The following is a 16540-nucleotide window of genomic DNA, read 5'->3' as shown; positions in this document are numbered from 1 at the left end:
GTCATAGGATCGCAGTTTCGATTCCCAGACCAGGCGTTGTGAGTGTTTATTGAGTGAAAACACCTAAATCTCCACGAGGCTCCGGCAGGGGATGGTGGCGAACCCTGCTGTACTCTTTCACCGCAACTTTCTCTCACTCTTACTTCCTGTTTCTGTAGTGACTGTAATTCAAAGGGTCAGCCTTGTCACACTGTGTCACGCTGAATATCCCCGAGAACTACGTTAAGGGTACATGTGTCTGTGGAGTGCTCAGCCACTTGCACGTTAATTTCACGAGCAGGCTGTTCCGTTGATCGGATCAACTGGAACCCTCGACGCCGTAAGTGACGGAGTGCAAACAACAACACTACAACATGCACAACTAATGTCTTAACATCTGTTTTCTTCTGCTACTATGTCCCCATTCCTCTGAAAAGCAAATTGTATACCAACTTCATTTAAACTCACTCTTTTGCTCTTTTATTCTTCGTACTTTGTTACACCTCCATCCAAATCTTATATGAAACACTTTTCCCAAGCATTTCCCCTTAGAATAGAAACTCCCTGAAATACCCTCTCTATCCACATTTCATTTGTGGACATTGATCTATAGAAGTTTAAGATAAGCATCAACTATATCAATCTCACCAGGCTGAGATACTCTATAAAAGCCTTGAGCACTGCTCCTCCTCTTTTTACTGATATATTTAAAAAAAGTTAAAATGAGTTTGTCTCATGGCTGGCTGCTAACAAATTTTTCTGCAATATAAGGATGTTGTATCCTATTTATGCTATTCGGCATTATTATTATGCATTTCAGAGTAAAATATTTCCATACCTGTGTGTATATATATATAAGGGCTACGCCCGAAACGTCATACACTCTCTCTTTCCTTTCCCGAGCGTCCAATAACACTATCCGTATCACGTCCTCACTTTGTGGTTTTTTTTGTTATTGTTTTTTTTAACTTATATATATATATATATATATATATATATATATATATATATATATATATATATAGAAAAGTGGGGTAGTCAAAATTTTGGATAATTCTTTATCTTCAGATAAACTCTTCAGGTAAGTTTTACAGTAAAATTTTTCCGTAAAACTTGTCTGAAGAGTCCCCGTGAATGACCAAACGCACTAATAAAGAATTATCCAAAATTCCGACCACCTTCTTTTTCTTACTACACAAAATTTGTACATTACTTCAGACAACCTATACATATATCTCATAGTTCCAGGTTCAGTCTTATTGCATGGTACCTTGGGCAAGTGTCTTCTGCTATAGCCTTGGGCTGACCAAAGCCTTGTGAGTGGATTTGATAGACTGAAACTGAAAGAAGCTGTCATGTGTGTGTATTTGTCACCCCCATCACCATTTGACAACCAGTGTTGGTGTGTTTACACCCCCGTAACTTAGCAGTTCAGTAAAAGAGACCAATAGAATAAATACTAGGCTTAAAAAATATGTCCTGGGGTCAATTTGTTCAACTAAAATCCTTCAAGATGGTGTTCCGGCATGGCTGCAGTCAAATGACTGAAACAAGTAAAAGAATAGCAGAATATATACACATATATATATATTTGGGTCACTTTTCTCAGCTGAAAGTTTACTGGATATAACCACTACTGCAACTGCTGCAAGCTTTTCTGCAACAATTCTTGTTAAAACATCGATTTAAAGAGATAAATAGTTAATTTAATCTATTTTGCTCATTAGCATTTTATATCCAGCCATATTAAGCAACTTAATAGCTCTCACAATTCACACTCCTTAATCAAAATTTATTCCCTTCTTCATGAATTTTCTCTTATTTCATTCTTACATTATTTATTAACACCCATCCCATTTCACTACCATCTTTTTACTTTTGCAAGTTATTTATTTATTATCTTATTGATCAAAATGCTAGGTTGATTTATTTTTAAGCTATCAAAAGCACCATAATATTCACATCTAATCAGGCTACAGCTATTACTGACAATTGCAGTTCTTGTCATTTTTAGTCTGATCCTTCTATTTTCTGAGTTCACATTCAACTGTGATTGACTTTGCCTTTCATTTCTCTAGTTTTTGTAAAATAAGCACAAGGTGTATTTGCCTCCACCCAATTCCTCCTCGCTTAAAACCAGTGTTTATTTGTTTATAGACCCATAATTTAGTGGTTCAGCAATACAGACCAATAGAAAAAGTACCAGACTTTAAAAAACAAAAACAAAAAAAAAAAGGAAAGAAGTCCTGGGGTCAATTTATTCAGTTGAACCCTCCAAGGTGATGCTCCAGCATGACCACAGTCTTTCTCTCTCTCTCTCTCTTTCTCTCTCTCTCTCTCTTTCTCTCTCTCTCTCTCTTTCTCTCTCTCTCTCTCTCTCTCTCTGGAACCCTGCCACACTCATCTATTTTCTCTCTTTCATGTTCCTTTCCTCTACACCTTCCATCCATACTTGCCCTTATATTGTGGGATAGCTCTGGTCCCCTTCTACATAATGCACCTCATTACTCTGTCCCTTCATTACTCATCACCCTCATTACTGTCCCTTTCTAAGTAACAACTGACCCTAATCGTTTCTTTTTCTCCTGTTATTTCAGTACCCCCACCCCTAATAGTATCTACTCTGTTTCTCTTACCACCTTGCTTTAAATCGTCGCTCTTCCCTCTCTTTCTCTCTTTCTCTCACTCTTTCTCTCATTCTCTCTTCTGAGTTGTAAGCTCTTTAGTTTTACAAGATTCAAAGCAACCTCACTAGAGCTAATGCCATCAAAAAAAGCACTCAGTACACTCTGTAAATGGGTTTGCATTAGGAAGAGCATGCAGTCATTGAAACTATGCTGAAACAGACATTAGTCTATGATGCCGTCTTCTGACTCATCAGATCCTTTCAAGTCATCCAGCCCATGCCAGTGAGTGAATGTTTAATGATGATGATGATGATATACCTGAAGTATATTTGCCACTTAAATGCGGCTAACCACTAAGGGTGAATGCTACTGTAGCTTGTAGCCCCATGAGAACACCTCTACCTGACTATTGACACACTTTCTGTGCCCTATCAGTATTTGCAAAGGGAAGTCATCCTTCCCATCGTCGGCCTGACGTGATACGCATGGACCCGGGTTTCTGGGTATTTACCTTTCGTCAGCGCACAACAATCACCGGTCTTCAATGCGAAGGGGTCCCGATGCAAATACATATATCCTTTTCCCAGTGACGAAAAGTCACTGATCTCGAAAAAGTGTAAACGAACAAAAATAAATCTCTGAATGAGGTATAAACAGTAACTGCACAACAACATGAAGTATATTTGCCACTTTAATGCGGCTAACCACTAAGGGTGAATGCTACTGTACTTCACTTTGTCGTGCAGCTAGTGTTTATTCCTCGTTCAGAGATCTATTATTAGATGATGATATAGATAAATATATATATGGGTGCAGGAGTGGTTGAGTGGTAAGTAGCTAATAGGCACAGGAGTGGCTGTGTGGTAAGTAGCTATAGGTGCAGGAGTGGCTGTGTGGTAAGTAGGTTATAGTAGAAGACACTTGCGCAAAATGCTACGCAGTGGGACTGAACCTGGAACCAGGTGGTTGGTAAGCAAGCTACTTTATTTCATAAATATTATGGCAAATATTTATGAAATAAAGTAGCTTGCTTATCAGCCATTTGGTTCCGGGTTCAGTCCTGCTGCGTGGCACTTTGCGCAAGTGTCTTCTACTATAACCTCGGTCTGACCAAAGCCTTGTGAGTGGATTTGGTAGATGGAAACTGAAAGAAGCCCATCATATATATATGTATGTTTGTGTGTCTGTGTTTGTCCCCCCACCGTTGCTTGACAACCGATGTTGGTGTGTTTATGTCCCATAACTTAGTGGTTCGGCAAAAGAAACCAATAGAATAAGTACTAGGCTTACAAAGAATAAGTCCTGAGGTCAATTTGTTCAACTAAAAGCAGTGATCCAGCATGGCTGCAGTTAAATGACTGAAACAAAATAAAAGAATAAAGTAAAAAATTAAAGTATATAAAACATAAGTAGGGAGGGAGTTCCAGCGAGCCAACATCGTAGGAAAGAAGAGCTCTTTAGAGCAAAGGCCATTATAGAAGCAATAGAAAATGTAGGAGAGAGGTGACAGCACAGCTGTGAACCAGAAGCCAGAGCATGTCTGTGAGGGAATTTATATCAATCAGTCAGATGGCCCTTTTCTATATATGGTCTAGAGTACCTGTATGCAGCAGCACCCTCCCAGATTTGAAAGCAAGATTTCCTTCTGAACCTCTTTGAGCTTTGTAGAAAGTGAATAGCTTTTGGAGGATGAAGAGTCTTCTGACCATTAACAGAAGGGTTAGTTGTTTGAATGCACTCCTTGATAGTGAGACCAGGCATTTGGAATGATTGTGAGAGCTCCAGCTGCATGCATGCTATTCATGCTTAAGTAGGGTGTAATATAACAATGTTTTGTTGGTATAACTACATATCTATGACTACTTGCTAAAGCACATGTACATACATACATTACTAGTTGCTTTCCATGTCCAAGAATGTCAGTTTCCTCTCAATTAAGTGGGTTCTCCATGTTGATAGTATTAATGACTGACAAGGACAATCCTTACACAAAAGAGGCTCGAACAAGAATAGCAAAAAAGAGTTGGCAGAAGTCGTGGTTGTGGTAACTTTAAAAAGGTCATTAGGTGGTGATAGTGTTACACATCTGAAACACTTCCGAGCTTCTTTACCATGATTTTGTCTCAATTTCAGCCATTTTCAGGATTGATTGTAGCTTGTATTTATAACAGCAGAGAGGACAACCTTGTGGCCTGTTCCTAATGGTTAATTCACTAAAGAGAATCTGACAGAGAAATCTCTCTTCATTCATTCTAACCATATGTTCTGACCGTCATAGCCAGTGTTTCACCATAGTGGGTTCTATGCTCAGAGTAGTACTTATGGTTTGTTGCTGAAGAAATCATCATCATCATTTAATGTCCAGATTTCCATGCTCGCAGGGATCAGAGAGCATTTGTTGAGGCAGATTTTCTGCAGCTGGATGGCTTTCTAGTTGCCAACCCTCATTTTTTCCCATAGCTAAACATTTTTTACAAGGAAGACTGAAAACAAACAGCTTTGCTTGTACAATGATGATGCTTATTTACAACCATTATGTAAAGCCTAGACAAGGGTACGCACAAACACATATATACACATATATATATGACCAGCTTTTTTCAGTTTCCATCTACTAAATCCACTCACAAGTTTGGTTGGTTCAGGGCTATTGTAGAAGATATTTGCCCAAGGAACCATACAATGGAAGAATCCAAAACCACATGGTTGAGAAACAAGCTTCTTTACCATAAAGCCACATCTATGCCTTTGCGTGTGTGTGTGTGTGTGTAAATGGTGGTAATTGACAGAACAAAAACAAAAGTAGGAAATTTAAACCACTGTATGCAGGAAACTGAAAAATTTTAAGTTAGGTGATTGAAAAAACAATTATTTTAGTCTAAGCTATCTTCCAGAACAATTTTAATTAATTAAATAATAATCTAAAACCCACAATAATGCAACTTTAAAATGATAAAATATCTAGAAAATGCTGTTAAGAGATAACAAAATGATTTGTTATAAATTTACAAACAAAAAACAATTGTCTAAAAAAAACTGAAGTCATCACTAAAGAAGATGAATATAACACCAGTATTGTTAAGATCAACAAAAATGGTTTTGTCTGTGAGAGGAATTAAAGTTAGAACCAAATACCTCCAAAAGCTACTAGGATTGTTACTCATCCTGCTAGAAATACCAGCTAAATTTCTCTGGAAGCACATTCTATCATCTTTAAACCTTTAGCATTTAATCTGGCCATGTCTGGTCCAAATGTTCTACCTGGTTTATGTTAAAACTGACCACATCCAGCCTCTCACCCCTACCCTACAATGTTATTCTAAAATTATACAAACACACCATTAAAATCTTGTAGCTACGAGATAATGCATGATTAATTCAAAACAGTGTATATAAATAAGCATCACATTTGACAAAGAAATCTGAATGCTAAAGGGTTAAAAAAAAAAATGAAGGTCACATTAGTATTGGATGCCTGATGTCTATAAAAGATTGAATAAAAATGTCTGGAACATCTTAATTCATAGGTTTGTTTGATCAAATCTGACCTATGCTAAATAATAGCATCTTTATTGATAATGGCTAAGATACTGAAAAGTATGCTAGAAATCTGACGTGTTTGCCAGATAAAATTGTTTTGGTTAGTTTGAATTTATGCAGTAGTATATCTGTAATAATTTTTAAAGTAGTAACAATAGAAATTGTTGAATCTCCATGAAATGCTGGTGTTGCTTGTTAACTACTGCTACTCTTTATAGTCAGTCTGCAGATGTCAGTGGAATTTTTAGTAAATCAAAGCCTGATTTAAATTGTCATTTCTATTTAATTTACTAAAGATGAAATTATTGTTAAGCAATGTACATTATGACCAGGAAATCTCACTGTTATACCAACATCTTCAGGAACTTCATGTATGTACCTTTGAGAATTAGCTGTCTTTCATCATCATTGTCATCATCATAGTCGTCATTATCATCATCATCATTGTCATCATCATCATAACATTCACTTTTCCATGCTTGCACAGGTCAGACAGAGTATATTGAAGCAGATTTTCTATGGCCAGATATCCTTTTTGTTGCCAACCCTCACCTGTTTCCAAGGTAATATTTCCCAGACTCGATGTTGCAGAATATTGGAAATGAATGACACTGCTTATATGGCAGTGACACTCATTTACAACTATCATGTGATGTGTAGATGAAGAGATACAAACATTCACTCTCTCAGACTCACACACACACACATATGTACATAAATACACACACACATATATGTATACATGCATACATGATGGGCTTCTTTCAGTCTCCATCTACCAAACCCACTCACAAGGCTTTGGTTAGCTTAGAACTATAGTAGAAGACACCCAAGGTTCCAGACAATGAGACTGAGCCTTAAACCATGTTGTTAGAAAGCAAACTTCTCAACCACACAGCTATACCTGCACCAATCCACACAGTTACACCCGCAAGTTTATATAGTGTAAAGGTACATTTGAAGGAACTTATTTGATAGTCTTGACAAACTCTGTTTCCCCAGAATATTTTGAAATTATTTCTGCTTTCATAAATGCTTTCATTGGCTAATGAAGACATAAGATGATACAATCTTGACACATGTAAGCAATTAATGGTGTAGTCTGATGATGAATGCATGAGATCTCATCAGAAACTCAACTTAGACTGTAACTTTAAAAGCTTTACAGCTGACACGTACAGAAACCAAATATTTTTACAATTTATTCATAACTGGAATCTCTTCTTCCCATATATAGATCAAAATGTGGAAAACAAAGCACTAGCTTTGACTTCAGCCATAGATCAGAATCATTTTTTTGGAAATAACCCTGAAAGATTCTCTGACTTATGACTTTACTCTTCAGGTAGAAAATCATGCCATCTCTCATCAGATTGATTTTGAAACTGCAATTATGAAATCTCAAATTTAAATTATCTGATCTGATGTAACTTTTAGTGGAAGTGAATGGAATACTCAGAGACTTTAAGGAACCCAGTAACTCAGCCTGATGAGCACGGTATATCTTGCTGTCAGTAATAGTTAATAAATTTTCCTACTTAGACACTTATTTGTAGCCCAACTTAGTCAACTTAGTTAACACAATGTTTTCCAACAAATTATTTAGTACAATCAGCTTATATATTTTGTACCATTATGTTGTGTTGCATTCTAATAAAGAAATTATTCAGCACTTCCAAAGTAGATGGTTTTTGTTTCAGTTAAAGTATTTTAGTTTCAGCCATAGAAATGTTAATTTTTAAGTTTATTATGAGATGTATCACCAAACCTAACTTCAGTTAAGGCTGCAGTTAGGTATGATGAAAGTTCTGAAACTGAGAGAATCAATATTTCTGAAAATTGCCTTGACTTGTCAACCTTGGTTTCCGATAAAGTTCTATAATAGTAACCCAATCAAACACCTCAAACTAATAAACCTCAACTAAGCTGACAACCTTGCAATAACTGGCAACAAGTATGTGTGTATCCAATCAGTCATTCAATGCATCTGTGTGTATGCATCGTATGCTGGCATGAAAATCAATGCTGCTAAGACAAAATTTGTACTCACTGGCATCTTACCTTCTTAAAGGTGAGATTCTGAATGCATTTTATGAATTCAAGTGCTTTGTTGTTGCACTCTTTCATTATCAACAGCCAGCTTTAGACCAGGACACATTCATGTAGACAGAAAATTTTGCATGTGTTGAGCATGATTTTGCACCATACTAGTCTTGTGAAGCAAGACTATGAGAGTGGCAAACATACATAAGCTGGAAGTATTTGACCAATTTTACTTTTGCCAAATCCTTTATATTCTTGCTTTGGATTTTGTCAAATTTTGAAGATTATTATGGCCATGTTGATTGTTTTTGCAACTCTTGTTTGAAAAATGCCTTTGCTGGTGTGATCACTCACTGTCATCCACAGAGCAAATTCATCTATGATGTAGCCATACCAAAGTGCCTTTTGGGACAGCATAAACAGCAAGTGAAGCAGTTGAAAATGTGGCTTAGTATGATTAAGTCTGATGTTAAATTGATATCCTTGCATACATGCTATTCTCCATTAAAATCGTGACTAATTGACATTCACTATATCAGACATTTTGTGATCACTGAGCATAGTTGGCTTCTGTTTGCAATACTGTGGATTCATTGATTGGAACTAGTTAAATTAGGTGAACACCAACATAACTACAAATACACAAAACAATGAACCGTCTACTGATTTTAATCTGTGTTGTTCTACTCCCATCAAAGACCTGTTCAATGACACAGTTCATTTGAATATTTTGCATTCTATGACAACACTCAAAAATATTGGAATTTTGAAGTATTATTTTGATGATATTGTATGCATGCAATTTCATATTGGATTTAAAGAAGAATGTAAATAACTCTATACTATAATAACAATAGCAATGATTGAATCTCCTTGAGGTACTGCGATTCCTACCTACTGCTACTGTTGTAAATACTTTTGTAAACTAAGAAGCATGCATCCCAACCACATGCTTCCAGGTTCAGTCTCACTGCATGGTACCTTGGGCAAGTGTCTTCTATTATAACCTTGGGCTGACCAAAGCCTTGTGAGTGGGTTTGGCAGACTGAAACTGAAAGAAGCCCGTCATGTGTGTGTGTGTCTTTGTATCTATGTTTGTCCCCCACTGCTGCTTGACAACTGGTGTTGGTGTGTTTACATCCCTGTCATTTAGCATGTTAGCAAATGGAACCAATAGAATAAGTACTAAGTCCTGAGGTCGATTTGTTCAACTAAATCCTTCAAGGTGGTGGCCCCAGTATGACCACAGTCAAATGATTGAAACAAGTAAAAGATAAAGGATAAAAGATACTATCTTTACTGTCTGGCAATAGATATCAGTGGATTCTTTTTTTAGTAAATTAAAGCTTGACTTAAATTGTCTTTCATCTTTTCTTGTTCACATTTCAATATCTCTAGGAGACATTAAGAAAGAACATAGTGCTAAAATGATACTAGAATTCATTGAAGATGTTCAAGAAGATGAGGTGGGGGGGACTTTGAATTGAATGCCAAATGTACTAGAGATTGAAGGGTGCACGCCATCCCAAATGTGATAAAAATATCTCATATCTTAGTGATGGTAACTGTAGTTATAGCATGGGTATGGGGCATTCTCATGACCTCTCATAACGATTTCCAGTCTTCTCCCCCTTCAAGATCGACTGTGAAGGGAATCTGGTCTGCATTGCTGATGCAGCTCAGAGGATACTGATGCCGTTTATGCAGGTTGATCATAAACCACTGGAACCTCTCAGTCTTCTTGTCAAAATCTTCTGGCAGTTGCTGTGCAATGTGGGTGCAATGCCTGATGGACAGATCATGCCTGCACATAAACTGGAAAGCCCATGATGTGCTGGAATAGAAGTCTCTGATGCTGATGTCTTTGGCAATTCTTGGCCTCAATTCAAAGGGTAAGTGTCAACACCACGAGTCCTGCCATCCCCTTCTCCTTCACCCATCCGAGAAGCCTCTCCTTCAATTCCAGCCACTTCACTGTCTTGCCCCTCATTGCCTTCTACTCCTTAGGCATCAACTTGATTGTGGCCTTATTGGAGCACCATCGTCAGACAACAGATTTGTCAACCCCAAAGTGACGGCCTACTGCGTAGTTTCCAAACTCCTCAGCAAGCCTGGAGACTAAGAGCTTGAAGGCAGCTGTGAATGCTTGTCTTGGCATGATGACTTGACCGTCATTGAACTTGAAGAGTGAAGTAGATGAGTCATGTGGAACTTGAAGAGCAGAGTAAATGAGTCAGTAAGGCTAATTACAGTCCAAACAATAGGATGTAGCTTGAAAACAACAACAACAACATTGAAAAAATACCTTAGAAATGAGAACTCAGGTTCAAAATTTCCCCTAGACATCTGATGAAGGCTGGAGGGTATATCAACCGAAACGTGTTAACAACAAACAAGATGAGCACAAATATCCGTCAAATGTAAATAATGTACATAATTCCTCATCTCTTAAATATAGAACTGAAAAGTAAGTCTTTATAGAAATTCTCACTACTTTTCTACCAGCACATGTCCCTCTTCTACAGGCTTGCAGCACCATCAAAGTGGAGGCTGCAACTGAAACACCAGCGCACGTTGGCTTGAAATGTGTAATGTTATAAGAAACCCTAACCCTAACCCTAACCCTAAGAGCGTATGATGGACAAAATAAGAATATTTAAACAGTTTTTTTATTAGTTTTTTGGATAATTACATGAAATAATGTTTGGGTTTTAGACCAACTTTTTCTTGTACCCATGTATAAACTGCACCCCGCTTTTCCTGGTTTTCCCGTCGGAAAACAAAGTGCAGTTAATACACTGGCAAATACGGTATTCAAGACTGCATTTTTCCAAAGTATCCTTTGTGTCTTTTTTAATATGATTTGAAGGAAAGCTATGGTTGCTTTTTCTAGCAGCTTGAGGACCACATAGAGACCTCTCAGCAAAGTAATTTTATCATTCTCAAACTATGAGGACTTATTCAGACTGCAGCATTGCTATACATTTGGGAAATTATCATTTATTTAAGATCATTATCATTGTTATTTCTCTGATATGTATAAAAGCCAAACATTGAGTTTATAAGCATTGCAATAAACTCAAGACATTCGACTCTGTTAGCTTAAGCTTTCATGCCTAATTAAATTGTCCTCATATTCTAAGATTCCATGCCAGAGGTTTTGCACTTGCTCCTTCTTAACTATAGTATTTCTTGCATAATTAAGAAGTCATCAATTTTTAAAATCTTTTCTTTCTTATTGTTTTTATTTATTTATTTATTTATTTTGTAATCCTGGCTGATATATAGACAGACCTTAGGTAGTTTTCTTTTGCTTAAGAAAAAAAATATTAATATTTTATATTTTTAAATATATTTCTTAATTACATCATAATTGATATTTCACAATTACCTTGCATGTTTTTTCATCTCTTTTCATCCAAATCATCTCTAATAAGTATATTGTGTGTGTGACTGTGTCTGTACATGGACATGAATGTGCGCCTGTGCATATATGTTTGCTGTGGATTGTGTGTGTGTGTGTGTGTGTGTGTGTGTGTGTGTGTGTGTGCGCATGTGTGCGTTCGTGCATGCATGTGCGCGCGTGCATGTTTGTATGTGTGTGTTTAAAATGAGGCAGTCTATTGTAACAGTTCTATGAATTTCTGTTCTTCCTGTAGAACTAATTCACCCCTAGGCTGCAGATTTTCTCCATTATTTGTTATTGTTAAAACTAGTTTCAACTAACTGTATTTAAACAAAGCCACAACACTGAGGTCATCTGAAGCCCATACTCTTTGCCTTGTGTACATACAGTGCATCCCTGATAGAATAGTAATTTAATACATCTGATTCTGTTAGTTTCAATACTTACTTATAAGCCAAAGTTTCCACACTGAATGTTCACTGGTGTTACTTGAGAAACTGACATGCCGCTGTTAATTTTCTTGTTTTTTACTCTGGATTAGTTTTAATTGTGAAGATCTATGATAAAATGTAGTCCATCCTTTTTCATCCCATCATTTTAGTTTCAGTCATCATGTACCTGATACTACATTAAACAGTGTTGTCTTATATGTATGTCATCAGTTTTAAGATGGTAGGGTCTAATGTAATTTAAGTGAAATTCGGCTGCTGTTTCTAGCAGCTTGAGCAACCATATAAATTGTTTGCTCGTTTAGTACACATATGATGCTGGAGGTTTTTGTTTGTTTTTTTATCTGTCTATCCAGACAGCTACTCTACCTTTTAAAGCATCCATTAGATATATTGTTTATACAATATTGAATTGCAAAGTATATTTTTTTTTTACTGTGATGAACAAACTACTTTCTTATTTTCAAGACTCCCTCAAGGTCATAATAAGTACTAATTGTTGTTTTTAGTTGTATTATTTTACCAAGATTCTATTGATATTTATGCTTGACATAATCACTAACAATTTTATAAGGTACTATATAAATATTAACAATATTTGTTTGCGCTTGCACGGATATGTGTCCATATGTGTGTACATTCACTGTTCTGTGTACTTTCAATGTTCCTCATTCTTCATTTTCTTTCTAAGAATGTTTTTTTTTTCCTTTATTGGGTTTATAACTTTTTATCTTCCTGTAAATGAAGATATTAAAAGTCATGAAAATTGCATGACTGCCCACGTATTTACTTGTAAGTGCAATTGCGCACTACTGCCAAAATACCTAGAGATTTAAGAGAGTTTCTTCATACGCACACACACACACACACACACACCATATAAAGCTGTACTCAAATAACACTGGAGGCAATATCATAGCAACGAGTATGTGACTTTTTATTTCCAAGATAAATTCTGTTGCTACCGAATTACATTAGAGGATTTCAAATTAATTAATAACTTTGTATTTCTAGGAAATTCCTATGAGAATACTTGTTTTATATTCACACATTATTTTGATAACTCAACTGTTCCTCATTATATATTTATCTGATAAGGGAAGCGGAGCTGGCCAGGATAGAAGAACATCTACTAAAAAGTATTTTATTTTTTACTTGTTTCAGTATTTCATTTTTTACTTGCTGAGACACTGCCTTGAATGAATCAACCCCCAGCACTAATATTTTTGAGTTTGATACTTATCCTATCAGTCACTTATGTCAAACTGTTCTGAGTTATAGAGATGTAAGCAAACTGACACCAGTTGTCAAACAGTGGTTGAGGACAGACACACACATACACATACACACTTATATATACATACACAAACATATATATGTGAATATATACAACAGGCTTCTTTTATTTTCTGCCTCCCACTCCAAGGTGCATGCAGTGGAATTGAATTCAGAACCATGTCGTTGAGAAGCAAACTTCGTACTACACAGCCACACTTGCACATTGCAGTTTTTACTTTTAATCCTTTCAATTGCAAATTCAAATCTAATTCATTTTTTTTTCATCCACAATTGTTAAAATGAAAGCAGTAATGAAATTGGAATTAATTCATTGTTTTTTTTTTAATAAAAATTAGCCTTTTTATCTTGTCTAGTTCAAAGAAATCCTTTGTTTACCTCAAAAGTAAACTTTCCCATTGATAACAAATTAAAAAAGAAAAATTTTAATCTTATATGAAAATTTACCAACCACATGGTTCCAGGTTCAGTCCCACTGTGTGGCACCTTGGGCAAGTGACTTCTACTATGGCCTCAGGCCAACCAAAGCCTTGTGAGTAGATTTGGTAGATGGAAACTGAAAGAAGTTTGTAGTATATATATATATATATATATATATATAATACATCACCTTACTATATTTCAACCCTTATATCTTTACAACTCTTGAAGAACATCAAATTTATTATTGCTTTTTATTTTCTCTTATTCTTCAGATCACAGCGTACCTCGGCAAACGGGATTTTATTGACCATCTTTCTCACATTGACCCTGTTGGTAAGTCATTAAAGACAGTGATAAATTTTTCATGTATCTATATATGTGATGAGGCAATGAATTCATTTGTAAGTTACCAGAGTTCTATCCATACTCTGGCCCAAAAGTTTTTGGGAACAGGTTGGTAAGTTGGTTCTCATTAAACCCCAGAGGCCCTCCTAGGGCATCATCATTTTTATGCTCTGCCATCACTCTTTACAAAACCAAAGTAGTATTCCCACTGCCGGCCTTGCCCATCTTGTGGATAAGCATGAGTGCCTGCCAACACTCCTTTTGCCATTCAGTCAGATTACATCTTTTAATGAAACCAGGTTTAAATCTCTCCAAAGAGGCTGGTCGCAGAAAGAATTCCTCTGCCAGCAGATTCCACAACTTATCACCATCCAGGTAGCGCCAGAGATGCCTCAGCCTCAACGCATGTCTGCATATCATCAACCAGGGCATCCCTAACCCACCCTTTAGCAGCTCTTGGCAGCAAACAGAGTGCCTCACAAGTGGCTTTCCTCCCTTCTACAATACGCAGAAAAGAAGTTGCTCCAACTTGTTCAGCCATGAGTTGGGGTAAGGGACAATGGTCATGCGGTAGGTGATAACAGATGTAATAAACACCTGTACCACCTCCTTTCAGGGACAGAGACCTTCTGGACCAGGTCAAGACTAAGGCATCCACCCTGTCTGCCACCTCGCTTCAATTCTTCTCTGTCTGGGAGTCTGGTCCAAATCAAACTCCAAGCAACAGGACCATCTGTTCAGTGACCCACGACACTGGACGATATCGGCTTACTCCTCCAGGTGCCAAGGTGCAAGACAACGGACTTGTCCTTGTTAACTTTTGCCCCTGCCACCACCTCATATCCTCTGATAGCCTCCTCTACATGAGGTAGCTGAGCCTCATTGGACACAATGATGGTGACGTCATCCACGTAAGCAGAGACCGACTTACTGCAACCGATTTCACTCGGGGTGCCCCCCAAAAAATTCTCCAGCTTCCGCAGTAATGGCTCAAGAGCCAACACGTGTAGAAGCAGAGACAGAGGACACCCTTCACGAACTGAACGCTTGATCAAAAACAGCTCCGAGAGGTAGCCGATTATCTGGATGGTGGATTTAATGCTGCTATACATAGCGGAGACCCACCCACAGAAGTCAGGGCCCAGCTCAGCCACATCAAGGACTACCACCAGGTACTGGTGGTCTACCCTATCAAATGCTTTACTTTGGTCTAAATGGACCATTGCCCCACCTTTGCTGGTTAATTTACCCACCCTGTCTAAGGTGTAGCAGATAAAGTGAAGACTTGAGGCAACCAGGCATAATCCCCTCCCAAAAAGGGGGAAAAAAAGTCTATATAATTTAAAATTCATCTTTTCATTAAAATTTTTAAATAAGGTTCATTTGAACTCACATTAACTTCATCTGTATGTGTTGTTTTGTGCTGTACCATCTATATGTGGCATTATTGTCTTAATAAAAAAACTCAGCTAGCAAGCCATGCTACTCTAGACTGATGATGAGCAATGACTCTGAAACTAGTCTCTGGATGCTGGCTTTGCTGGGTGGAGGTGCTTAGCTCCCCCTTTGAAAACATAAGGACACAGAAAATGTGTCATGGCCAATTGGAAATGGTGTTTCCTGGGGCTAAATAGCAGTAGCATTATTTCCTTTTATGGGATTGTCACATTAAGTTTACAACATACCATCACTTTATCATTACATAATAATCTTTATAATGATTTTTTTTTTTTTTGTAATCAACTTTAGTTTATATAATTCTACAGTGACTTTTTTTCATACTCATTGCAAATTTTGTCTTACTAGCAAGACTGTAGACCTTAGAAAAACTCATATATATATATATATATATATATATATAAGCTTTAAGTTTATTTGTTTTACAGTTTGTTCTTTATAACTTTAAAAATGTGTAAAGATTTCATTAAAAGTTTAATAAGATCTTTGTTTGACAAGTTTCAGAAAATTAGATTGGAATGTTGAAACTCAATTGTATAACTCATTTTCTAGATTCTCATCAATGCATGAGATGAGTTTATTAATCTACAAATTCTAACAGTAGAAAATGTTCATCTACATGGTGGTATAAGTTAACAATTCCGATTGTCACAGTTAGAAAAGTTCAATCAGTTCTTATTATTCGTCTATTTTAAAATTTATTAAAAATTTAATTCATGGGAGAAATAGATCTGTTATATTTTTCTTGAAATTTATCACATCTGAATTTCATCTGGTTACTTAAAAAAGGGGGTTTCATTTACCTTGAAATTTTTTTTTTTCTTTTTTTGTATGTTGAAGCATGCTACATCTGCATAATAGACTTTAAATTTAGAAATATTTAACTAATCTTTTATTGTATATTGCATATTTCCAATATCATCATCACCATCAGCAACATCATCAATTGTGGTGCCTGATACACTCTGCTAAAA

At 36.6% G+C, this 16540-nt stretch overlaps 1 protein-coding gene across 3 annotated transcripts in view; it reads left to right on the top strand.

Annotated features, from left to right (window-relative positions):
• The window catches only part of LOC106869179 (beta-arrestin-1), a 272032-nt gene that overhangs the window by 186648 nt on the left and 68844 nt on the right, over positions 1 to 16540 (top strand). For all 3 annotated transcript variants that reach the window (XM_052968277.2, XM_052968278.2, XM_052968276.2), the window contains exon 3: positions 14036 to 14096. In XM_052968277.2, the coding sequence (XP_052824237.1) occupies positions 14036 to 14096 (61 nt within the window). The remainder of the gene's footprint in view (positions 1 to 14035; positions 14097 to 16540) is intronic.

This window comes from Octopus bimaculoides, chromosome 5 (genome assembly GCF_046866305.1).
Source record: "Octopus bimaculoides isolate indiv1 chromosome 5, ASM4686630v1, whole genome shotgun sequence".
In the NCBI taxonomy this organism is placed as follows: Eukaryota; Metazoa; Mollusca; class Cephalopoda; order Octopoda; family Octopodidae; genus Octopus; species Octopus bimaculoides.
This window is presented reverse-complemented; position numbering and strand designations above follow the sequence as displayed.